Below are 26,803 nucleotides of genomic sequence, written 5' to 3'. Positions count from 1 at the left end.
GAAAGCATTCTTTAGAAATGTTGGCCCATATTGATAGGATAGCATCTTGCAGTTGATGGAGATTTGTGGGATGCACATCCAGGGCACGAAGCTCCTGTTCCACCACATCCCAAAGATGCTCTATTGGGTTGAGATCTGGTGACTGTGGGGGCCATTTTAGTACAGTGAACTCATTGTCATGTTCAAGAAACCAATTTGAAATGATTCGAGCTTTGTGACATGGTGCATTATCCTGCTGGAAGTAGCCATCAGAGGATGGGTACATGGTGGTCATAAAGGGATGGACGTGGTCAGAAACAATGCTCAGGTAGGCCGTGGCATTTAAACGATGCCCAATTGGCACTAAGGGGCCTAAAGTGCGCCAAGAAAACATCCCCCACACCATTACACCACCACCACCAGCCTGCACAGTGGTAACAAGGCATGATGGATCCATGTTCTCATTCTGTTTACGCCAAATTCTGACTCTACCATCTGAATGTCTCAACAGAAATCGAGACTCATCAGACCAGGCAACATTTTTCCAGTCTTCAACAGTCCAATTTTGGTGAGCTCGTGCAAATTGTAGCCTCTTTTTCCTATTTGTAGTGGAGATGAGTGGTACCCGGTGGGGTCTTCTGCTGTTGTAGCCCATCCGCCTCAAGGTTGTGCATGTTGTGGCTTCACAAATGCTTTGCTGCATACCTCGGTTGTAAGGAGTGGTTATTTCAGTCAAAGTTGCTCTTCTATCAGCTTGAATCAGTCGGCCCATTCTCCTCTGACCTCTAGCATCAACAAGGCATTTTCGCCCACAGGACTGCCGCATACTGGATGTTTTTCCCTTTTCACACCATTCTTTGTAAACCCTAGAAATGGTTGTGCGTGAAAATCCCAGTAACTGAGCAGATTGTGAAATACTCAGACCGGCCCGTCTGGCACCAACAACCATGCCACGCTCAAAATTGCTTAAATCACCTTTCTTTCCCATTCTGACATTCAGTTTGGAGTTCAGGAGATTGTCTTGACCAGGACCACACCCCTAAATGCATTGAAGCAACTGCCATGTGATTGGTTGATTAGATAATTGCATTAATGAGAAATTGAACAGGTGTTCCTAATAATCCTTTAGGTGAGTGTATGTATATATATATATATACATAACAAGTGCTGTCAATCGATTAAAAAAAAAATAACTAATTGCCCATTTTTCTGAAATTAATAGCGATTAATCGTGATTATTCCCACCTAACATTAAAGTTTTTAAATATACTTTTATATTGCAAATAATTTCACATTCGATCTTCAAATTAATGTACAAACAAAGACAGCATATTTTTTTATATTTGTATAATGACATCTTTTTTTATGACTGAAGGCCAGCACCCCTTTGATATCTCTGGAATAGGTTTTTCCCCAGTAGCTATTTAATAATTGATTAGCCATTCAACATTAAAAAGCTTTCAATTTTAACATTAGACTTAAAAAGAACTTCTAATTTAAGTGAACTTAAAACAATCTTCACATGAACCCATAATAATAAATGTCATATTTACCTGTGCTCTTCAGCAGAAATATACAGAAATTGAAGTTATCAAACACATTTTAATTTAAATATAGAAGAATCCTTAAAGCTATGAAAGTTCTTTTTTCCTCTTTTTTTCTTTGTCCTTTGATTAATAAGACATCACAGCAGCTGGTTAGTATAGCTGGTTATTTAGCCAAATCCTAGATATTTCAGGCAATATAGAAATCCTGGCCAGAATGAGTCTTGGAAAACTGGCACGTATGATCACCCTATATAAAATATATTACATGCATGCACAGTTTTAAGGCTATAATCGTCTTTTTGGTAACTTCGTGACTTAACTGACCACGACATTGCATGAACGTAGTTTATTTCACGCTTTGATATGAAAGGATACAGGCTACAGTGCACGCCGGTGTCTTTGTGCGTGCAATTGAAGAGCACAGTACCGTTTCCGCGCTCGTTTGACTCGCACCTGGCGCTGAAGGGAAGTGGAGCGCGTGTCTGAAACGTCTCCCGTTTGATGTGGTCGTATTGTTTGAATAAATGCACTTCTTGTCAAGAGAAAAAGTGACAGAAACAGCAGTTGTGAGTGGGGACGCAACCTTAGAGTTCACGAAGTTTGAACTTTGGAACGCAGCGAAATGCGAAACTTTTCGCACGGGCTTGAGTTTCCGGTTTGACGCATGCGTATGACTGGAAGTCAATGGAATGAAAAGTGCAGTGTGACCGCCCCTTTAAACTAAAAAAATGAGTCGCATGCGTTAACGCGCTGTTGTTTTTGTGTACATTTACAAAATACAAACCATAGGCATGACCGAGGTCATTTTTCCTGTTAGTCTATTGATGGAACAGATCAGGATGACTCAATATGTCACTATGTGTCTCAAGTGCTCCTTGTTCATGATGAATTATTCCTGATATCTTCCTATGTTGAAGCCCTGGTTCATTAACTAGACACTTCTGGCACAGAGCCACTCTAATGATCCCCGAGTCCTTATCTTCAACCAGAAGTCATTCTGAGTCTGGAAGGAAACACTCAATGTCTTATTGACTAGACTGGATGAGTGACATCTGCGTGTGTGTGGACTGATAAATGCTTTTCAGATTTGATACTAGAAGTAGAACCTCGTTTTAAAGGTCAAAATGACTATGTCATTCTGCACCTTTCATTTCTCTAAAATGAATCACTGTTTGACTGAAAATCACAACTGGGCTGCGACTCACCAAGAGTTACAATTTTCTGCCTTTCAGTGTAGTGTTGACATGCAATCATTCACACTCTCATACAATCAACCACAGCGACAGACTGATAAAAGAACTGCAACGATGCATTGTGCTCTTTGAACTTACTTCAAACACAGATATATATATATATATTATTTATAAATGAGGAACTGGCCTCATTTAGAGGCCATAATGTTTATAATTAAAAATAAGTATGATTAATTCACATATGCATTGAAACACCTACTTCCCTCACAGTTGAGCGGGGCACGACTGTTCATACAATCTATCAACTTGTGAAATTGACAAGGAACCAGTGCAGTGTGATAATTCTGATGACTAAATCTGCTTTGGGCGGCAAGACTGAAGGATGGAGAGAGAAATCAAGACGGCACGCATGTCTGCTGTACCATTATTCATATTTATTACGACAACATTGGCAGAGAGAGAAAGAGAGAGAGAGGTCACAAAATTCAATGAAAGATCTAGTTACAATAGTCTTGCCAAACTAACAGTTAAAAAGTGTTTTTTTTTTTTTTTTGCATTTTAAGAATACAAGGGCATGCAAAGTCTGAATAAGCAGAAGTGAGAGGAAAACAAAAACAGGACAGAAAATCCCAAATCCAGATGCAGAACCCAGCATTGAGAAGGCACATTCACAGATTAAGATTAGTTCTCATTGGTCAAAGACACACTGTAGTCGGAATATAAAAGGAAAAAGCAACCAGAAACAAGGAAAAGTGATACAGAACATTTAAGCAAAGATCAAGGTGATGCTAATATTGGTTTTATGCAGCTTATTAAAACCCTTTGAGAACCTGGAGAGACTTGTTCTGAGATTTTGTAGAATATATTTGCAAGCCGACCAACAGCTCATCAAATCTTCAAACTAGGGCTGCACAATTAATCCAAAACATTATTATGAATAAACATCAATTAAAGTGTTAATTTGGGTCTACTATCACTGAACATTGTGACCAATCACAGATGGCATTAGTCACAATAAACACTGCAAACAAATGATGCAACAAAGCTAAACTGCAGTTAATCAATCAAATATTATTACATTAAATACATTATTAATTTAAAATAAATAAATTTAAGTAAACAGCTCTTATATGACATGCAGTTTCTCCACACAAAATAATTATTCATATTAAATTCTATCAATCAAAATTGATAATCGTGATCTCAATATTAAGGAAAATGATCGACAGTTATTTTTGTTATAATTGTGCAGCCTACTTCAATCCAATTCTTCTAAATCAACCAGGGTTTGCATCAGTCTATTAGGTGCTCAAAGGGTTAAAAGAAAACAGAGAAATCTATCCTAGAGCATTTATTGGTTTGAGTGACAGGTAAAGAACGACAAAAAGAGATAGTACCCTTTTTCTCTCGCCATCCTGTACATCTCGGTTGGAGCTATTTTTGACCCAGCCAAAAAGGTAACAATTTCATATTACGGCAAGCAGTATGCTCTTCATAAATACAAATAATATGCTTTCTGGCATAAATGCTTCAACACAATCAGCGGTACTAATCAAGACTATCTATATTCAAAATAAATAAGAGTTTATTTTCCTGTAATAAAAATACACTATTAAATTTGCATGTATACATTTCCATTGTTGATAAAAACAACCTATTTTGTAAGTCTGCCAGAAACATGGACTAATCCTACTAATTGTTTACTGCGTGTAAATACTTGTCAATTTCACAAATTGAATGCTGGCACATATTGGAGCATAGAAAAGCAAAGTCAGAGAGAGTTCCACCATCAAGTGTGGTCTACAAGAGCAGATGAACCGCGACAAAACTTGAAACAAAGTTACCTTCTCGTGGAAGGACCACAAGAAGAGGCTCTGGCCTGCAAAAAAGATACTCTAGGGTGGTTAGCTACACATTCAGGGGCGTAGTGCAAGTGTTAGGAAACCCAACACTCTCAACCCGCTACAATATTTATGCTTGGGCTCTAGAGGTGTCCAGTAACTGAACTAGAAGAATTTGATGTAACTAGAACAGTGTTTGACAAGATTTAGGTAATGTTAGTATTCACTGAAGCTACTATGGAAAGAAGACAAAAGGATTCCTATAGACCTCAATCGGAGCGGATAACATGTTTAGCATGATGTAAATGAAAATGAGACTGTGAGGGACAGAAGTACAGTTCATTCATGTTGTATTCTGATATCTGCTTGCTGAACTTTCAGAGAATGAGAGTGAAAACCGAGGACTAATGGGTCTTAAAATATGGGTTGTGAAATTTAGAAGGGATGCACCAATATTACAATTCTGGTTGATATGGTCATTGATGTGCTGACATGCTCACCAAAAGGGTCAAAAATGATTATTCAATAATAAAATTTGATATTTTTTTTATAAATAAATTTAAAATAAAATAATACAATCAGTTGTTTTAAATCCCATAAGTTAATTTATGCATGACAAAAGGTACAGAATTCATTGCTATTTCTAAGATTTTATAGTGTCACTAAATTAGTATTTTCTAAGACTGATATTAAAAGTATAGCTCATCCAAAAATTCTGTCATCATTTACTCACCCTCAAGTTGTCCCAAACCTAAATGACTTTCTTCTGTAGAGCACAAATGAAAATATTTTGAAGAAATGTTGGTAGCCAAACAGCTGACGGTAGCCAATGACTTCAACAGTATGAAAAAAATACCACGGAAGTCCATGGCTACTATCAAATATTTGGTTACAAAGGTTTAAAAATGTAAATTTTTGGGTGAACTATTCCTTTACGTGAGCAGTATATAACAACAAATGTAATTTAAACTAGACAATTAAATATCCAATGATTCCCGACTCGAAGTAAAAAAAAAAAAAAAGATAATATTGGATGATAACTGACATACTGTCATCTCTATTAGAGAACACAACATATTGATCAAACTACTTCCATTCCTCACAACCTTGTTTCATTCACATCACAACTAAATATGGCATCTACTCTTGCTTCACTCACGTCATGTTAGAATTAGCATCAATATTACCATATTTAACTATTAAATCTGCAGCCATTTCAGTGGTTTTCACATGATGGTACAACAGCCTAGAGTGAGAAGTCAAAGCTTTACATGTTTTTCACTAGTAAAAACTATTTCATTAAATTTAAAATTTAAAATTAATTTTAATCAAATGGTATTTACTAGTCAAAATGTGTAATCACTTGTGGGAAACAAGGCAATTCTGACAATACGTGATGGTAACAACAGGTCTGGTTGTTGGCTCTGGTGAGACCACACAAGTTTATGGGAACTCTTCCTACTGTGCTTCCTCAATGCCAACCAGTCTACGCACACGAGGGCTGATACGATGGCTGAAGCTGACTGGATGAAATACTGTGACTGTGTTCTCACCCTGATACATTATGAAGATGAATGATAAAGTGAACACAAGCACATACACACTTGCAAGATGCTTTTCATGCAGAACAGATAACATAAAAAGCAAAGAATGAGTGTAAATTAAGGGTGATTGACGTTTGGAAAAGACAGTTGATTCCAAACAGGCCAATCAGTCCTTTAAGGAGAAGATCTCACTAACTTGGAGCCCCAATGTGCTCTCAGATTTTCTCGGCATGGACTGGTATCTGATGCTTGTAGTATACAGCTCAAGTACAGGGCAGCCGGTTCATGCGTGTGTGATATGACTCGGGTTAAATAAGGTAGTGCTTTGTATTTTTTGCTCATGTATGCACTGAGGCACGGCATTGAGGATTCTCCATGCACATGCAACACGGATAACCATCACATGAACGGATGAACGCTTACATGCAAAACAAGTGTGACCAGAACGATATTAACTACAACACCTGCTGGCTATATCAAGAGAGGCCGTTTTATGACTTGATATGAAGGTGGAATTGTAGCTCAAATAAAGGACAGAAATGTCAAGATCATTTCTCATGCTTAGACAAATCTAGTCGCCTGCACTGGAAAAACAGCCAAGACTTCAGCGTTATTAGCATATTAATCTGGCTGTTTATATATCCCATTTGAAATTCTGATGAGCGCAAAATGGCTCTGAGTCAAATATCTGAACGAATGTAAAGTCAGATGTGTAGTGTTGGCAGAATTTAAATGAACATTGCCATTGGTCTAATCTCATAATAACAGATTTGAATGTGAACATTATCAAGTCAAATGTGATCATTATAAAATTTGGCTTTGCACCAAAAATACACTTTTTGGTACATCTGAGTCAAATCAGTTTAATTGTCTGTTGTCTGAAATAATGAAATCAGATTTTTACAAACCTGATTCAAAAAACATGAAATCTGATTAAAATCTAATTTTTTCAGAAATTAAATTCAGTCTAAATGGTCGGATCGGATTTAAAAGGGATAGTTCACCCAAAAATGAAAATTCTGTCATTGATTACTCACCCTTATGTCGGTCCAAACCCGTAAGACCCTCGTTCATCTTCAGAACACAAATTAAGATGTTTTTGATGAAATCTGAGAGCTTTCTGACCCTGCATACACAACTCAACTGACATGGCCCAGAAAGGTAGCAAGGAAATTGTTCAAATAGTCCATGTGACATCAGTGGTTCAACTTCTTATTATGAAGCTACAACAATACTTTTTGTGCACAAAGAAAACAAAAATAATGACTTTATTCCATTTTTTCTTCTCTTCCGTGTCAGTCTTTGACATGTTCACAACAGTACCACAATGTGTGTGCAGTCTGCTTGTAAACAAGGTGCAGCGCATCCAGGTTCTACGTCGGCTCCTGCATCAGCAGCACCACACGCATGCGTCATGGTACTGTCATGAACGTGTGTCAAAAACCCTATTCGCACGGGATTAGAATTATCTGGGGACCATGTGTGATTTTGAAATTACCCCCCACATCTGAATTTCGTGTGGTGCATTCCCACGGGATAAGCGAAGCCTGTGATTTTACTCGAAATTTACTGACTTATCTCCCGGATACCCGGATGTCAAGGCTTTGAGAGCAGCAGCATGCGTGCCGTCAGCACAGCTGAAGAGTTCTGCTTTCAAATACACGCAATAGGCTAAAATGGCTAAATTATTTACTAATAAACTAGTGTTTTCTGAGTCCGTGTCGCAAGGATGAAGTTGCTGATCCTGACTCGCCATCTCCTCATTAGATGCGCCTTTAGAGAAAAATGCATCTATATGGATTATGATTATAATAACAGTTTTTCTTTTCAATTTGTTTTAATTTCATTAAGTAGTAATTAATGCCGCTATGGCTAGGAACTATACTCTCATTTCTGTGTAATAATCAAGGAACTTTGCTGCAATGATATTACGCAGCGCCTGAAAGTAGTCACCAGCTATATCATAACTAGTTACCTAGCTGGGGACTACTTTCAGGCGCTGCATAATATCATTGCCCCCGCTGCACCCATGGTACGGCAGCAAAGTTCCTTGATTATTACGCCGGAATGAGAGCATAGTTCCTAGCCATATCGGCCAAGAAAATCGCAACTTTTCATTTTCCATCAGTCTTAGTACATGATGTAACTACAGAAGAGTCAAGTTTTAAATAGGAAAAATATTGAAACTCTTTGTTAATTTTTGAGCGAGATGCTAATGGTCTAATCAGATTCAATGATCTATGCTAAGCTAAGCTAAAAGTGCTACCGCCAGACCATGAGATCGGCTGAATGGATTCGAAAAACGGTAAAACTCAACTGTTTAACTTTTGGGGAGTTGTAAAATGAGGCTATTTCCAAAAAAAGTGGTGTTCCTTTAATAAAAAAACAAAATGAAAAATCATCACTTTGCCATTACATACAAAGAAAAAAGACGGGCTCGGGCCGGTAATTCTAAAATTCTAAAAGCTGTTGGACACGGGTCCGGCTAGGGCCTGAGCGTCTCGGGCCAGGGCCGGGCTAGGGCCTAAATTTGAGGCCCATGCAGGGCTCTATCAGAAAGCTTTCAGATTTCATAAAAAAATATCTTAATTTGTGTTTTGAAGATGAACGAAGGTCTTACGGGTTTGGAACGACATAAGGGTGAGTAATCAATGACAGAATTTTCATTTTCTGGTGAACTATACCTTTAAATGTTTTTTTTAGGCATTTGGGGAAGGTACATTGTCAATAAATTCGACAGCTGTGTCCAAATCATTTTCGCGGTTTTTTTTTTTCTTTCTACTTTTTTTAATATGTATTTTGTTTTTATATTTACTTTCAATTTTATATTCATTTCCCCATATTACAAATGACAGTATATGGCTCTGTAGTAAACAGTATGATTTCAGACAAAGCATACTATATGTATTCAAACTCATGTTTTAAGCACTACCTTAATGCCTTTGTGTTGAGTTAATTTGAGTTCAGTATGTCCCAATGTAAGTAATGGACATGAGAATCCAAATTCGGGAACTTCCGGTCCAAATTTCTTCTCTTTCCACATTATTTTTCCAGCTATTCTCATTCTTTTGGCACTATGCTGAATTAAGTCATTACTACAGCAAGCGATGTAGATATTACAGTGGTAACTGAAAAAATGGATCTGATTTTATCAGTTGCGAAATGTCAGTGTGGACAGTCAGTTCTAATAATCAGAGAAATGAATCAGGTGCAGTGTGAACAGCTTTTGTGCATTCCACCATTAATACGAGCTGCTTTGGTTTGTGTTCAAGATACATTGACATAATCAAAGCAAGGGAAACAGGGAAACCAATGAGAGATTACGTCAATGACAACATGAACAGACGGACGACAGGGGAGAAAACCAAGTCACAAGCTATTAGAATTAAATACTATATATAAATGTGCTTCCGTAACTGCCTGATCACCTGATAACACTAGGAGTTAATAATGCCAGTTATTGTGCTGTTAGCGATAATAATATCTTATGAGATTCAAATCCACAAGCACAAGTTTTGACTGGTAAAAAATAATAATACATAAGCTTAATAAATAAATATAAACAACAATAAATACTGTAGGTTTACAATTGTGCATGATTCAACTGGAAATGTATATAACTTGAACGGGAATGACTGCATGATATGATGTGTAGCAAGTTTTTGATATGTAACTAACTCAGCCACACTGAACACACATACTGTGTTCCAACTACGCGTCTGATAAGGCGGTTGTTCAGCCTTTGAGAGGCCCGAGTGGTCTGAGCATGTGTGAAAGAGAGAAAGTAGCGACAGACAGAGTCGGCCAGACTTCACCAGAGCAAGCGTACTAATTCCTCACCTGCAGCTGGGGGTTGATGGGATGACAAACCAGGGAGATCTAGGGAGCTATCAGACATCACATGCTTCAGGTCTCCACCAATGTCCGACAACTTCATGTCTAGCTGTACTGAGAGTGCATCCTCTGAGTCCTCCTTCCCTACGCTACTGCCCCCAATGGACGGGAGGTCTAAGGATTTCACGGACGCAGAGTCCTCTTTGGCCTGCTTGAAGGCGGCCACTTTGTCCATCAGGCTCTTGTCGGACGCACCCAGCGCCGTACAGAATTTGGAGGACTGGAAATCTGCAAAGTCGTCGTTGTCGCTCTTGAGAGATGAGAAGGAGCCCCCGCCGCTTTCTTTGTTATCGTCGTAGGCCAGGCCACCTTCTAGGGAAAGCTGCTTGAAGACATCGTACTTATCAGTGCTGATTTGCTGCCTCGGCTGGGACGTCTCCGCCTGGGCCTCTCCACCACCGTCTCCAGAGTTAGTCTCGTTTCTCTGATCTCTCGAGCTCCCGAATGCCATGAAGTCAGCAAAGTCGTCCTGAACTGTCGTCCCAGTTCCTCTCCCTACTGTAGAGGTGGTGGGAGCTACTTCGGAGGACGCTGAGGAGCCAAAAAGGGCAAAATCGCCAAAGTCATCACCCCCTACACTGGGAGGTTTTGCAACTGAGGGCAATACCAGGGATGGCGGCGCTGAAGGGAACAGGTTGAGTTTGGAGTCAACAGTGGTAGTGGGAGCAGGAGGAGCCATTGTCGTGAAGAGGTCCAGGTCTGCCATGTTGAGAGTATTTCTAGGTTGAGCCAGAGAAGTTGGCTGCGAATGGGACAGAGACTGAGAAGAAGAGAAAGGAGGAGGAAAAGTTGGCTGGAACTTGGCCTGGTCTGGTGGGTCTAGTGGAGAGACGGTGTCGGCTGTTTTAAAGTCTGTGAAGCCATCGTCGGCACTGACAGACTTGAAATCAGCAAATCCCTCCCCTGCAGAAAAACGAAAAGAAAACAATTGAAGGGCATGGAGAACTGCATTTCACACCAAAAAAATACGGCACGGCACAATACAGAGTTTGCCAATAAGTTGCCTAGAGCTAATCCAAGAGAAAAATGGATTAGCAATGCTTAACGCAAGCTGCTTTGACTGCTGAATTGAAATTAAAAAGGTGGCACAATGGAACTGAAGACTTTTAGTGTGAAGATATAAATCAACCTGACACAGCATATATAGCAAATTTACCAGCATATTTCAGTCTCAGCACACAATCACACACTCCGGTTTAGCCACAATCAATCCATTCTCATTTCACTTGTAGTGAAGTGACCAGTGGTTGACCAATTAATTGGACAAAATGTTGTTGATTTGAATTTCTTTTTATCATGTATATTGTGGTATGTAAATTTATCAGTGCAGTGTAGGACTGCTTAAAATCGCTGACATATTCACCTGACGCATGAAAAATGCATAGGGATGCACGATATTGGATTTTTGCCGATATCCGATATGCCAATATTATTCAACTCATTTTGGCCGATACGATATATTTCCTTTTGTTTGGAAACAACAGCAAGTCTCTCACCAAGAAATAAGCAAAATATTTTTAATTTTGGTTAGTTTTTAACAAGAAATTATTTGTTAGAATTAAATAAATAATGAAGGGTTTTTGACAGTGCATTGAAGCTTTGAAAATAACTATAAATAAACTATATCTCAATCGCTCCATTTTTCCCCCGGAAAGATGCAGTGTTAACCCTAACATTTTATTTTAAAATTTAACATTTATAGATGGTCTAAAGCAAAAGAGTTAGAGCTTATGATTTGCCTAAAAAATAAAACATTACACATTAATGAATAAATCAGTATATATAAAATTATTTAATTTACAAGTGTCATATTTTGTGATTATTTTTTTCATGTAAGCTATAGCTTCTGACCTTTAAATCAAAACGGGGCGGGGTTGGATCCACATCTAGGGGGTGGAGATTGGTAGGTTTAGGGGTGGGGATGGGTGGGTTTAGGAATCAGGGGGTGGAGACAGGTATAGGTATATGTAAGGTAGGATGAGTTGGATCTAGATCTAACCACACCCCCTTGGATCTTGTGTTCTGCAGTGAGGACCATCTCTACAGAGCGGGCATTAGGACCCGAGGGAGGCTGTCACTGCTGCCGCTGCACATGCTATTACTGTTACTCTATCACACACCGAACGTGTCATTTTGTATGCGTTCACAGATTAAATGCAGCGATCCAAAAGAGTCTAATCATCATTCAGACAAATTTTGCTTCAAGAATGAGCCACACTGCCGACGAGATGTAATCACTAGCACACCCTGAGCACATGCAAGTTAACGTATTCCTCTTATCGGCAAGACATATCTGCATAATTTTTCATATCAGACTGATGCCGATATTTAAAGCCATTATCGGCCGATTCCGATAATATCGTGCATCCCTAAAAATGCATGATTGAAAAAATAAAATGAGGGATGTGCTTGATGTTAAAAAACATTATTAAGTGCAATGAGCCATTAAAATAAATATTTGACAATTACGCAACAACATGCAATCACAGATTCAGTTTTTCTTCGCAGGATATTGCACTTGAACGCAAAAATACACACAAAGTTGTTAAAAATGTCCACCTTGGAAAGCATTCACGTAAACACAGTCAGTTATAATCAGTCTTAAGTAAACTAAATAGTTTTTTTTTTTTTCTGTCATATGTCCAACCTTTCTGACTTATAAATCAGCCACTAAATACTGTGAAATAAATATTAAATTGATTATTAAACATTGCGTGACAAATGTTTTTATTTTAATTTTTTTTTATTTTACGTTTCCAATTCAATTTTGCATTAACTAAATTGTATTATATCATAAATACCAGCAATATATCAACCATTAACCACTGTGCCATCTCAATATAGGCCAATAAAAAACCCATTTTGATGGACCACTAGAAGTGAATGACACACAGAAGACAAACTTTTTTTTTTTTTTTTTTCAGCTGCAGCCTATAGGAATATAGGAACAGAACTACAGGAGTTCTGGAGAAGAGATCACTGCAACCATTGACTTACTGGCTCTCTCTGAGCTGTCCCCACTGGATTCTGCTCTAGTGAGACAGGGACACGCATACATGCCTACATCAGTGTACGGAGCCCTTCAATAAACTTAACACACTATAGGCCGGTGCAATTGTATTAAATTTAATCTTGTAAAAAGCAGATCTAGGTTGTGTACTTGATGTGTTCATGCTGTGTCAGAAATGCATCTGCTTACCAACTGGTTTTCTGTCTGAAGGCTGCTCAAGCTCTCGGAAAACACTGTATTTGTCCCCTGAATCTGGAACAAAACAGTAAACAATGCCTGTGTGTAGAAGCAGTAACTATTAACTAGACCATAATAATGATAGAAGGAGCTGCAGGAATGTGATAAATAGCAGGATAAATTTATGCAAAACACATCTGCGGGCCACACAGCCTTATCGCAAATTCATTTAGACAAGAGAATCTTAAAAGTTAACCCGATATGACAGCAGTCTTTTGAGAGCTCTGCCTTCCTCAACGGGCTAATGAGGTGTATAGTGCTGAATGTGTGTGTGTGTTTTACCTGAGACAGGAGGTGTGGGCTCTGCAGGCTGCTCCACTGGCAACTGTTTAAACACTGCGTATTTATCAGAGGAGGAGGAGGATGAAGACCCTGACACTGGAGTTAGCATGGCAGCAACACTGCATGAAGCAGACAAAACATACAGCAGTCAGTCCAAACAGATCAAAGTGCTTTACAAGCTACGAAGAGTTTACAAAGAGAGTTCACAAGCCAAAACATTTTATTTAGTTTTGAGATACTTATTTTTGTTCTTTGATGCCCCTAAATGTAGACTAAACACACAAAGCCTGAGGCACAATCCTAATTTGCATACCATCCCTGCTATAAAGTTTGCAAGATTAGTATTTAGTAAGTCCCATTTTAAAACGAAATGAAAATAAAAATCCAAAGTTGGACAAATATATTGTACCCCATAGACTTTCAGAATTTCAGTTGTATAAGGATGGTAAGAAATGGGAAATGAGTTCAGTGATTTTTAAATTTTAACGTAAATTTTTTTAAATCATTAAAATTAAAAATCATTCCTTCAGAAATCATTCTAATATGTTGATTTGCTGTTCAAGAAACATTTCTTATTATTATCAATGCTGAAATCTGCTGTGCTGCTTGAAATAGAAATCTTTTGTAATGTTAGAAATGTCCTCACTGTCACTTTGGATCAATTTATTGTATCCGTGATGAATGAAAATATCAGTTTCTTTCAAAGAAAGCAATCTTAATGGCCACATTGGCAAAATGCATAATTTCAGTGTGTGGTTCAAATATAGTATACGATTTGAAATTCAGCTCAAGTTTTTCTCTAAACAAAAGTTTCTTTCTTCCCCTTCTCTCCGTCTTGGATCACTTCCCTCATAACAGCGATATTCCCAGCACAGAAGAAAACCTCTGCTCTCACCCTCACTTCCTGTATTATTCTCAACACTTCTCATTTTCACTGATTTAATTAGCGAGCAATCTGACACATTCAAGCACCAAAATATTCTTCTAAAACAAAGGATTCTTTGTGCTCAGTGAAGCTGATCGACCGGTAAAGGCCGTGGCACTCAGCAAATATCCTTTCCAACTTCTCACTCCTTGCTTTTCATAATTGCCTTTCACCATTTTTCCCTGGGAGCATAAAATCGTGCAGATGTGAATAGAAATAAAATGGAATGAGCTTATCAGCTGTCCATTGAAATGGGTTCATTAGAAAAGATGGCAGGGGTTTAATTGTTGCGCTGGGCAGGTTATTACAAGCCATTACAAAGCGGAGAGCGATTCCATGCTCCAGATGAGCAAACAGAGTCTAGAGGAATTAACAAAGCATAAAAACAATATCAGAAACTACTAATAATGAGCGATGACAGGATGCTGATTTACGATGAATTTCTCCAAGCAGTTTGCATTACATAAAAAATATGCTTTTGCCAGGCGTGCAACAATATGCCATGACGCATAGTCTGCGCTCGTACCCGCTTTGGGATGATGATGTCATGCTGGGAAACGCTCCTGCTGTTTCTCCTTGGAAATCTGTGAATGAGTCATCTCCAGCGCCGGCTTTGGGGGCTTCCTGGAAGTCCTGGAAATCGTCATCATCAGACTTGGTAGCCTAACGCAAGCCAACAAGATGAATCAGTTCAGCGATAACAGTTTAGTTATTATCCATAATAAAGTGTCTGATGTTTACCTGAACAGGAGGGAAGTTGGGGATGAAGCTAGCCGGTGGTTGTGCGGGTGGGTTTGGGTTCATGCTCATGACAGGTGGCGCGGTGACCGGCATGGCCATGGACACAGGTGGCTGGGTCATGATGGGCTGCTGGTGTTGAGGCAGGACAGCAGGAATAGCCATAGCGGGTAGATTGGGCACAGGCGAAGAGGGGAACTGACTCAGGATGTCCAAACTCATGACTGTAAGACCACTCTAGAGAATACAACCACAATATGCAACTTAGAGTGGTTTAGCTAAGGATAAGTCATTTAAAGGATTAGTTCACCCAAAAATGTAAATTCTGTCATTGATTACTCATCCTCATGTCGTTCCAAACCCGTAGGACCTTTGTTCGTCTTCGGAACACAAATTAAGATATTTCTGATGAAATCTGAGAGTTTTCTGGCCCTGCATAGACAGCAACGCAACTGACATGTTCAAGGCCCAGAAAGGCAATATGGACATCGATAAAATAGTCCATGTGACATCAGAAAGTTTTCAGATTTAATCAAAAACATATTAATTTGTGTTCTGAAGATGAACAAAGGTCTTACGGGTATGGAACAACATGAGGGTGGGTAATCAATGACAGAATTTTCATTTTTGGGTCAACTATCCCTTTAATGTGACTCAAACCAGATACTGGGAAACAAAAGGCTGGGGTAGTAACCGACCAAGCTATCAATGGAATGATAGAAGCAAAGTTTTATCTAGGATCTGTATCAAACAGTCTAATGTAACACTGTTGCTTTTTGTTCATTAAAAATTCCAAAGAAATCAAATCATAAAGTGGACAAGCAACATTCGTAAATAATCATAAAAGTCATACAGTATACACCTTGATGTATTTATGTCCTCATTGAGACGGCAGACGCTGAAATCACCGCGAGCGCCACATTAGTAAACACAACCGCAGGTGCAGCACATTCACACATAGACGCGCAGAACATGCAGGATTCATATTTAAATCGACTTTTGCAGCTTAATATTTACAGATACTAGTCCATATCGCGATTTGATTTAAGTGTAATGACCTACTTTTGATTAATTCATCCAAACTTTGACAAATTCCGTGACATTCCGCGTTAAACTGTAAATTCTGTGTTTATGACTGGATTCCGTGCGGGTTCTCTGCATCGCGGAGATCATAGATCCCTACAGATAGCGCTCCTGTTGTGTTCTTTAACAACCAGAGCAGTCATCTTTCTATTCACTTCACTTTTGCTATTTAACCAGAGCGAAGGAGACGAGTGCGGTCACGTGTGGTGCTTGTCCACGCGCCTTTGGAGAGAAGTGAAAGTGACAGCTCGACTAGTATCGGTGTATCGATACTTCGGGAAATTAATATTGGTAACGTTCAGATATTTCAGTATCGATATTTATCGAAATATCGATATTTTTGACAACACTAATATACATGAACAAACATTTCTAGCTATGCAATCTTGACTCGATGTGTCGTTGCATTCCAAATTGTGTTGTACAACAGGATCAAATGCTTGCAAGTTGCAACCTGTTGGCTCTCATAATTTGTACACTTAGATAGGGCTGGGTATCGAGTTCGATACTTTTTAGGCACCGACCGAATTGCCTCGATACCACAGAGTATCGAAAAACGTTTCGTCGTTCGGTACCAAATTTCGATACCTAAGGGGTTAATCTCATTAACGTCAGTGAGCCAATAAGCCTGCAGCACTAGGTGTGTTTGACTAGAAGTGACGCGGTGCTGGTTGATCAGTGTTTGACATCCGCGAGAGCGTTTCGAAAGCGCACGGAGCAGTCTGCTCTCTATATCGCGCAGTTTCGCTTACTTGACACAGACTGAAGCTCGCGTGACATTTCAGCGTCTGCCGTCTCACTAAATGAGGACATAAACACATGAACAACATCTCCAGAACTGCTGTGAGAGTCAATTAATGAGCATTTTACCGTTTGATTCGAGTAAAACTTGCGTCATATCATATACACACAGAACTGTAAAGGTATTCCTAGAAACCCGTCAAAATAAACGTTCGGTTTAACTTGGAAGACACTGCGGCAGAAATAAATTAATATTGTTCAGCAGACAGTACATACTGCTACTACTAGGCTACTATTAAAATTATTAAAACTATTATTTTTTAATTAATGATCACACAACATTTCTTCCATGTTTTAATTTTAATAGTAAAATTTTGTTTGCCAAAATAAATAAAGTTTTATTTTCAATAATTTAAAAGAAAAATGAAATTAATGTTTTATGCCTTCATTTAAAAACCAGATACAGAACACAGAATTTCTGAGGAAAAAGACAACAATTCATAAGGCTGTTTTAAAAATAAATTTGAATAAACTAAGTAGTTTTTATGCATTCAAATAATTAGACATACTACAACATATAATTTAATAACAATAAAACATATTGTGAAAGAAAATAAAACATCCACTTATGAAAGTGGATAAAGATTTTACATTTCTTGAAGTCTTTAACAACCTAGAATAAATGAATAGAAATGATGATTCTGTCTGAGCTATGGGTTTTAAAACGAGCATGCACTAGTGTAAACTGAAAACCATTTGAGCTTTATTAAAATTATTTGTACTGATTTATTATGTTGGCTATATTTTGTTCCTTTGTGCAGTGGCTCAGGAGATGAGTCTTTGAGTCTGTATACATGTCAACAAGCTGAAAAAAATAAAACCAAAGTTTTTTTAGATAATGTAATTTGTTAAAACTGTTTTCATAAAATTGGTATCGAAAAAAGTATCGTTCAGGAACCGGTATCGAACTCAAGGTATCGGTATCGATATCGAACATTTTTGAACGATACCCAGCCCTACACTTAGAGAGATAGTTCAACCAAAAATGAATTTACTCAACCTCATGTCATTCCTAACCCATAAGACTTCTCTTTCTAGCTTGGATTAAACAACTCAATTCATATGGATTAATTTTACGGTATCATTTGAACCTTTATGAATCTTTTACATATTGATTACCTGGACTTTCAATGGAGCGACAGAAACCACTCAGGTTTAATTTAAAGTGCCCCTATTATGGATTTTTGAAAATTATCTTTCATGCAGTGTGTAACACAGCTCTAAGTGAATGAAAACATCCTGCAAAGTTTTAAATCTGAAAGTGCACCCTGTATAAAGTTAGTGTCTCTCAAAAGAAAGAGTCGACTCTGAATCATTGAAACGAGTGCTTTTTTAAAACGAGCGCTGTACGCAAAGCAGCACTGTGCTCACAAACGCGGCTTTATCAGGCATTACAGGCATGAAGAAATGAAAAAGAGACCAATCATCGCAGATTAGTGTCAAAAAATTATTCGTTGAACAAATTGTTTGGGAGTCGTTGAGCAAGTAAGGTAAAAAATAAATGCATATTATAAGACAATGAAAGTGTTTTTTTGACCTTGCATGCATGTCAACCTGTTATTAGGGACTCCCAAAACCAAAATATAAACCTTTCATTACCCATAATAGGGGCACTTAAAAAACCTTATTTGTGTTTTGAAGATTAACCAAAGTCTCCTGGTACTGGAAAGACATAAGGGAGGGGTATATGACAACATTTTTATTTTTTGGGTGAACTATTCATTTAAGTAGATGGATCTAAAAGAAGCTATTAGAATACCAGTCCAGATCTTTAAACAGTACACCAGGACTCTTCAACTCAAGTCCTGGATGGCCAGTGGTCAGGTTAATTTGGGATTGATACATAACTCTGCAGGATACTAGCCCTCCAGGACTGGAGTTGTACACCATACCATCCCCTGTTAACCAAACATCTTTAAAGAGAAGCTATAAAAGTGAAGCATTAAAGCAGAATGATAACGTCGATGATAACAAGTAGCACAGATCTTTGAAAGCCGACTGATAAACGCTGATTACTGACAGTCATTAAGATGAGGCACTGCTATAAACATAAGACACAATTAAAACTGATATTCTTCCTACATATAACAATGATTTAGTGCTTGAGACTATTGAGTCAATAGTCCTTGAGCAGGAACATTGAATTTACGGCACGTCTTTCATCAGGGAAACAAAATTAAAAAGCAGGCCTGTCAAACAATAGACCTCCTTCTCCATCCAGATGTCTATTTCCCCCTCCACCAAGAGGGTGTCTGATTTGTTTGCCTAAAATATTCATTAAAGTCAACTTCCATTTTCAATGCCATTTCTGGCATTCTCCAGAGCTTTTCCTTTCTTTATTGCTCTACAAAACTGAAGCACTGGAAGAGTGGCTCCTCATTGAGCTTTTCAATTTGCATAACAAATGCGTTATTACTGAAAGGGTCCCATGAGTTGCTGAAAGAGCTACAGTTTCTACTCACAGGACTGCCAAGAGCAGCAAGGGCAGATGATAAGATCCTCACCCCTCTGGCCTAAAGATGCACCTAACTTCCCATCACTGCAAACCTACATACTCTTTAAAAGTTAATATGTGCGATTTTTGAAATTGTGAAATCTACCTGGGCGACTCCAATCAAAGCCAGTACGGTGTATAGCTCTTCCTTGGTCAGCTTGCCAGGTGTGGTGCGGTTGGCCAAGGCCCAGATCTGTCCGAGAGCTTCCCGTGGCAGACCAGATGATATCAGAATTGGGTAGAGTTTGGCTGTGTCAATACCTGTTGGTGTTATGGTGAACTCAAGGACCTTCTTGAATAACTCTGTGAAGAGCAAACATTTAGCATTAAATACTGTGGAATGCAGAACTATGAAATGATGCAAAAACCATTGTCGTCAAGAGCATTAACCTGGGATGAGCGCGTCATTGTACAACCAGGCTGGCACCATGGGTTGCATGTCTTGTTGGGGGTAGACACCCACACCTGTTTGTGATGGACATGAAAACAGTGAGATGTTGTTTGTGGACTCTTATGCTAAGAGTGCTTGCTCAAGCATATATCCCATGTGCCTACTGCACAGTCAGACAACCCCCACACCTGCTGTCGGCAAAGCCCAGCACGGATGTACTACTGACACAATGCACAGACACACTAAAGACTCCCACTGCTTCTGCCGTCAGCTCAGCTGTCTTCAGCCGAGAGCTGGTGGGTTTGTAGGACAAACAGTTTGACAACATACAGAGAAGAGAGTTTTGCTTTGTATTCGCACTGACACTCATCTCATTATATGCATTGCCAATGTGTACATTGAAATCTGTGCTAAAACTGTGAGTCCTGTGGAGAAGGAAATTAGGCAAATGATTAAAATGGGGCTACGGCGATTAAACCTCCAAATAAGCATCATCAGCAGTGAATCATGCAATTGATCCCCTCCTTTAATGACACCAATGTGCTCAGTTGACAGACTAAGCCAGGGGTGTCCAATCTTGATACAGGAGGGCCACCTTCTTACCAAGTTTGCTCCAAGCCTAAGTAAACACACTTGAACACTTGAAGTCTTCAGGATTACCAGAAAAAAAAAAAGGCAAGTGTGTTGGGTGATAAACCCTGAAGAAAGGTGGCCCTCCATGACAAGGACTGGACACCCCTGGACCTAAAAAATCCCAGAACCATAATTTCAGAGAAATTGGAAAATGTGCAAGAAATGCAAGAATTTATAGAGCACCACGTTAAGAAATCAAACCCAGTAAATACATGTTAAATCCCATACAGTCACATATTTTAGATCACGTGCACAATCAGTTAGATGTCCAGGACAGAAAATAAATGTTTCGGAGACAGTAGGCAGAAGATCTGAATTAGACATTTCTTTATGCAGTAGAGATTTTTATTAAGTTATCTTCATCTTAGTCAATTTTTCCATTCAACTTTGAACATTGTTCATGCTCAAGAGCACATTGTCTTCAAGGGTAAAGCTTCTAGGCCCATGCATTTTCTCCAGTTTAATGCCTTGTATCTGCTTTAGCAAAGACAGCTGAAGTAAGAGGACAGATTTGGTTACTTGGATATTCACTGAGAAGTGTTAGGTATAACAAGATTTGAAGATTTTTCAAACAAGCTCAAGATAAGAAATCAGCCCTTCTAAACCAAGCATATCTCATGATTAGCAAATACAGGCAGGGCAGGAAGTCTCGAGCTGAAAGTTTTGTTAATTTTGAGAAGATCGAAAAAGAGGCGGGATTGAAATCACAGATGTTTTCTTCTCACCGCTGGTGCTAGTGGGCTGGAAGGGCGGGTTGTCTGCTGCAGGGGGTGCCTGAGTTGCGGGTAGAGGCTCAGGTGCCATCTCTAGGATGAAGGCTGAATTGAAGTCATCTTGAGTTTGGGCCCAGTTTCGGGCTCTGGTGCTGCTGTGAAACTGAGCTGTGACCTGAACTCTGGGACTCAGCTCAGACAGAGCCTGGAGTGGCTTAAAACTAACCTGGGCTTTCTTATCAGCTGTCAAATCGCAAGATGTGAACATCTTCTCCTCCAGAGATGGGCCTGAATCAGTTAGGGACAGAGGCCATATTGAACTGTAGTAGTTCATATTTTAACTATGAGCAACAAACATGACTATGTGAATGTACAAGTCCAAAACCTACTGCATTTAACGCATTAAAATTGGGATGCAGATGCAAAAGCTTTTCCAAGAGGTAGGCAACATTATTCTGCCTTTAAAATAAGACATTGCTACACTTTTCCTTTGCGCAGAGTAGAAGACAGAATCCCAGAATATAGGGCGACAAAATTAACAAAAAAACTAAAACAAGATGTAGGACAAAGTCAAGAAAAATCTGAATATTAATACTTAAATGCCATTAAATAAAGTATAAATATAAAAAATTCTAATTAAATCTAATTTAAAAATGCATTAGTCATTTATGATATATTTAACTTTAGAGTATTAGGTTAACAAGATGCTCTGCAGGAGTACATAGTAAGTTGAGTCTTTTATGGCATGTTCGCCGTCCATGAAGTTGCTGACTATGTTGTAGGGTGTTCCAGTTCCAGTCAACAAGATATGTTATACTGTCTATTACATTTATTCATTTAGCTGACGCTTTTATCCAAAGCGACTTACAATTGCTATATATGTCAGAGGTCGCACGCCTCTGGAGCAACTAGGGGGTTAAGTGTCTTGCTCAGGGACACATTGGTGTCTCACAGTGGATTCGAACCCGGGTCTCTCACACCAAAGGCATGTGTCTTATCCACTGCCATCACCACCCCATATGCGCCACCCACCACCCCGTCTATACAGGGAACATACAGCAAGGCAGCTCACTAGCTTTTGGAACAGATATAAAGTCCTACGGTTTCTTTTCTGATAAAATCTCCAAAAGAGCCAGGTAAGAAACCGCTTCATTCTAACAATAAATTAACTTTTACAATGACTATTCTATTCACTGACCTCTTCACAGTACCAGAGGTGGAAAAGGAAATGTTTAGGCATGACATAATTGGCTGATAAATGTTGTACGAGTAGTTAAATGCCTTGAATTTTACTCCAGTGACAGTATGTTAACAGTACGAAATATGAGCCACAGTCAGTACTAGATGTCCCTCAGAGAACGTCATCTCTAAGTTTTAGTTCAAATCTTTTTATTTCTATGGTAAAAGTCACCATGGCATAAATTCTGTCCAAATGCTTTTAACTTAATCGGGAAAGCCGATTTGTCACCAGAAGAGACGGACTACAGCTGCGTAAGTGTTTTGAATAACTTGGTTGCAGTTCTGTTGTTTAAATAGTTTACTTGCTACTAGGAAGGAATAGTTCGTTTCCTACCTATTTCTACTCTGCCTTTTCGCTGTTTTTTCTGTTAATTGCACTTACTGGAAATTAGAATAATTTGCGCCTCAGGTGAGAACGAGCCTTTGTGTTTGTGCAAAGTGTTAGTTTCGTCTTGAGCTATTTAGCAGTCCTTTAACCTCATTGGCTGGGCTGATCAGAAGCCGACAACAGCGACTGTGAAAGTATTTAAACTGCTCGTCGCTGCTCTAAGGTTGGGAAAGCCGATTTGTCACCAGAAGAGACGGACTACAGCTGCGTAAGTGTTTTGAATAACTTGGTTGCAGTTCTGTTGTTTAAATAGTTTACTTGCTACTAGGAAGGAATAGTTTGTTTCCTACCTATTTCTACTCTGCCTTTTCACTGTTTTTTCTGTTAATTGCACTTACTGGAAATTAGAATAATTTGCGCCTCAGGTGAGAACGAGCCTTTGTGTTTGTGCAAAGTGTTAGTTTCGTCTTGAGCTATTTAGCAGTCCTCGTTTCCTACCTATTTCTACTCTGCCTTTTCACTGTTTTTTCTGTTAATTGCACTTACTGGAAATTAGAATAATTTGCGCCTCAGGTGAGAACGAGCCTTTGTGTTTGTGCAAAGTGTTAGTTTCGTCTTGAGCTATTTAGCAGTCCTTTAACCTCATTGGCTGGGCTGATCAGAAGCCGGCAACAGCTGTTTTCACTCTAGTTTCTTAGACTGTATTTAGTTGATGTCAGAGCGCTGACGCGGAACCGTTCAGCCTCCTCGTGTGAAGACCAACGAGTGTAAAGACAGACGACTTTTTCCTGCGCGACTTTGACCGAGCAACGACACAGAGCACACACTTAAGTATCCTTTATATCTTCCCTCACGCTTTCCTATCCTCTATCATGTGTTTCCAAACCATTCCGGTTCTCTCTCTACCTCGCTCTAAAAATACATGCAGAAGGTCACGTAACCCTGCTAACCTGCGCACTATCTCTACATCTTCCACTGCACCTCTTTCTTTCTCTGTAGGTCTTTGGAATTGCCAGTCAGCTGTCAACAAAGCCGACTTCATTTCTGCATTTTCCTTACATTCCACACTCAGCATCCTGGGCTTGACTGAGACCTGGATCCGTCCAGAAGACACGGCAACCCCAGCTGCTCTCTCTCACAATTTCTCTTTCTCTCACACCCCTAGGCAAGTTGGCCGGGGTGGGGGCACTGGCTTGCTCATTTCTAACAATTGGAAATACTCTACCCACTCTCCCCTAGGCAATCTCAACTCATTTGAATCGCATGCTGTTACTGTGACAGCTCCTATAAGACTCCAGATTGTGGTAATCTATCGTCCGCCGGGCCAAATACCACCAACCTTCCTAGACGAGCTGGACGGACTGCTGTCGTCTTTCATGGAGGATGGCACTCCACTCTTAGTCTTCGGCGATTTCAACATGCACCTAGACAGGCCTTATGCTACAGACTTCCAGTCACTCCTAGCTTCATTTGATCTCAAACGCCTCACCACTACTAGCACGCACAAATCTGGTAACCAACTCGACTTAATTTATACACGCAATTGTTCTACAGATAACATTCTGGTACAACCACTCCATATATCTGACCATTTCTTCATTACATTTACGTTACATTTTGCAACTCAGGTGCCACCATCTCCCTTACCGGTTACTTTCAGACGCAACCTACGCTCCCTTTCCCCCTCCCTTCTTTCCTCTGTAGTATCCTCCTCTCCTCCCTCGCCTACCCATTTCTCTTCTCTGGATGTAAATGCAGCCACTGACACTTTATACTCTACCTTAACCTCTTGTCTAGACGACATCTGTCCTCTCTCCTCTAGGCCAGCACGGGCTGCTCCTTCTAACCCCTGGTTATCCGATGTTCTTCGTGAGAATCGGACCAAACTCAGAGCGGCAGAGAGAAAATGGCGCAAATCAAACAATCCGTCGGACCCGAGTAGGTATCAGTCTTTGCTTTCATCTTTCTCTACTGAAGTCCACACTGCCAAATCCTCACATTTCCACAACAAGATCACCAGCGCTCCAGACATGCGTAATCTCTTCAGAACATTTAATTCTCTCCTCTGTCCCCCTCCTCCACCTCCCACCACTTTGATAACCGCTGATGACTTTGCCTCTTTTTTCACAGACAAAACTAGAACAATCAGCAACCAGTTCTCAACTCCGCAGGACCTCCGATCAACCACATCCACCGCTCCAGCTCCCATCTTCTCCTTCTGTCCCCTCACCGAGGCAGAAGTATCCAAACTTCTCCTCTCCAGCCATCCTACAACATGTCCTCTCGACCCGATCCCCTCACATCTTCTCCAAACAATCTCTCCCACACTCTTACCGGCACTCACACACATTATCAACACATCTCTCCTCACAGGCATTTTCCCCACAGCATTCAAGCAGGCTCGGGTAACCCCACTGATCAAAAAACCTACATTAAATGCTTCTCTTTTAGATAACTACAGACCTGTCTCTCTCCTTCCATTCATAGGGAAAACACTCGAACGAGCTGTCTTCAACCAGCTCTCGCGGTTTCTTTCACAGTACAACAAGCTGGATGCTAAACAGTCAGGTTTCAGGAGTGGCCATTCAACAGAGACTGCGCTACTCTCAGTCACTGAAGCCCTGCGAACTGCAAAGGCTGATTCCAAATCGTCAGTCCTCATTCTGCTGGATCTCTCTGCTGCTTTTGACACTGTCAATCATCAGATTCTCCTGTCTACACTCTCTTCACTGGGCATCACTGGAATTCCACTTCGCCGGTTTGAATCCTATCTCACCGGTAGATCCTTCAGGGTGACCTGGGGAGGGGAGGTATCCAAACCACATCATCTGATCACTGGAGTTCCTCAGGGATCGGTTCTTGGACCCCTCCTCTTCTCCACGTACACTACATCGCTGGGTCCCATCATACATGCACATGGCTTCTCCTATCACTGCTATGCCGATGACACGCAGCTCTATCTCTCTTTTCAACCAGATGACCCAACGGTAGCTGCACGGATGTCAGGCTGCCTGGCGGACATCTCGGCATGGATGAAAGAACATCACCTACAGCTCAACCTGGCAAAGACGGAACTTCTGGTCTTCCCTGCCACTCCGACTCTACGGCATGACTTCACGATTCAGTTCGGCTCATCAATGATTACCCCATCAACTTCGGTCAGAAATCTTGGTGTAATCTTTGATGACCAGCTGACCTTCAAAGAGCACATTGCAAAGACTGCTCGTTCCTGCAGGTTTGCACTACACAACATCAGAAAGATCAGGCCCTTTCTGACAGAGCATGCTGCGCAACTTCTTGTCCAGGCCCTGGTTGTTTCTAGACTGGACTACTGCAATGCTCTTCTGGCTGGTCTGCCATCAAACGCAATCAAACCTCTACAAATGATTCAGAATGCAGCGGCACGACTGATCTTCAACGAGCCCAAAAGAGCGCATGTTACACCTCTCTTCATCTCTTTGCACTGGCTACCAGTGGCAGCTCGCATCCAGTTCAAGTCACTGATGCTTGCGTACAGATCTACCACAGGCTCTGCACCCTCCTACTTCCACTCACTATTACGAACCTACATCCCCTCCAGAAGTTTGAGATCTGCTAGTGAGCGACGCCTTGTGGTACCATCACAGAGAGGCTCAAAATCACTCTCCAGAACATTCTCGTTCACCATTCCTGGCTGGTGGAATAATCTTCCCACTCCTATCCGGAACGCCGGATCTCTGGCAACCTTCAAGCAACAACTGAAAACTCATCTCTTTCGGCAGTACTTGACTTCATCCTAAACTCAAAAAAAAAAAAAAAAAAAAAAAAAACTTTCCCTCTATCTTTCTCTCCACCTACTAGTTTGTACTTATTTGAACAATGACTGAGACTTGGTGTTACGAGCACTTCCTCTGTCTGACTGCCTCTTCAAGATGAATCGCTTTTTGTATTC

At 40.0% G+C, this 26,803-nt stretch overlaps 1 protein-coding gene across 11 annotated transcripts in view; it reads right to left on the bottom strand.

Moving 5' to 3' along the window:
• The window catches only part of LOC306854494 (synergin gamma-like), a 59,129-nt gene that overhangs the window by 22,923 nt on the left and 9,403 nt on the right, over positions 1 to 26,803 (bottom strand). For 6 of the 11 annotated variants that reach the window (XM_079392579.1, XM_079392578.1, XM_079392572.1 and 3 more), the window contains 7 exons: positions 19,959 to 20,033; positions 19,675 to 19,871; positions 15,194 to 15,427; positions 14,979 to 15,115; positions 13,528 to 13,646; positions 13,198 to 13,260; positions 9,945 to 10,901 (listed from right to left, as the gene is read on the bottom strand). In XM_079392579.1, the coding sequence (XP_079248705.1) occupies positions 9,945 to 10,901; positions 13,198 to 13,260; positions 13,528 to 13,646; positions 14,979 to 15,115; positions 15,194 to 15,427; positions 19,675 to 19,871; positions 19,959 to 20,033 (1,782 nt within the window). Of the gene's footprint in view, positions 1 to 9,944; positions 10,902 to 13,197; positions 13,261 to 13,527; positions 13,647 to 14,978; positions 15,116 to 15,193; positions 15,428 to 19,674; positions 19,872 to 19,958; positions 20,034 to 21,317; positions 21,594 to 26,803 lie in introns of all 11 variants that reach the window. The other 5 variants (XM_079392574.1, XM_079392575.1, XM_079392580.1 and 2 more) reach the window with 1 other exon arrangement.

Source organism: Barbus barbus (genome assembly GCF_936440315.1).
Source record: "Barbus barbus genome assembly, chromosome: 34".
NCBI classification, from domain to species: Eukaryota; Metazoa; Chordata; class Actinopteri; order Cypriniformes; family Cyprinidae; genus Barbus; species Barbus barbus.
This window is presented reverse-complemented; position numbering and strand designations above follow the sequence as displayed.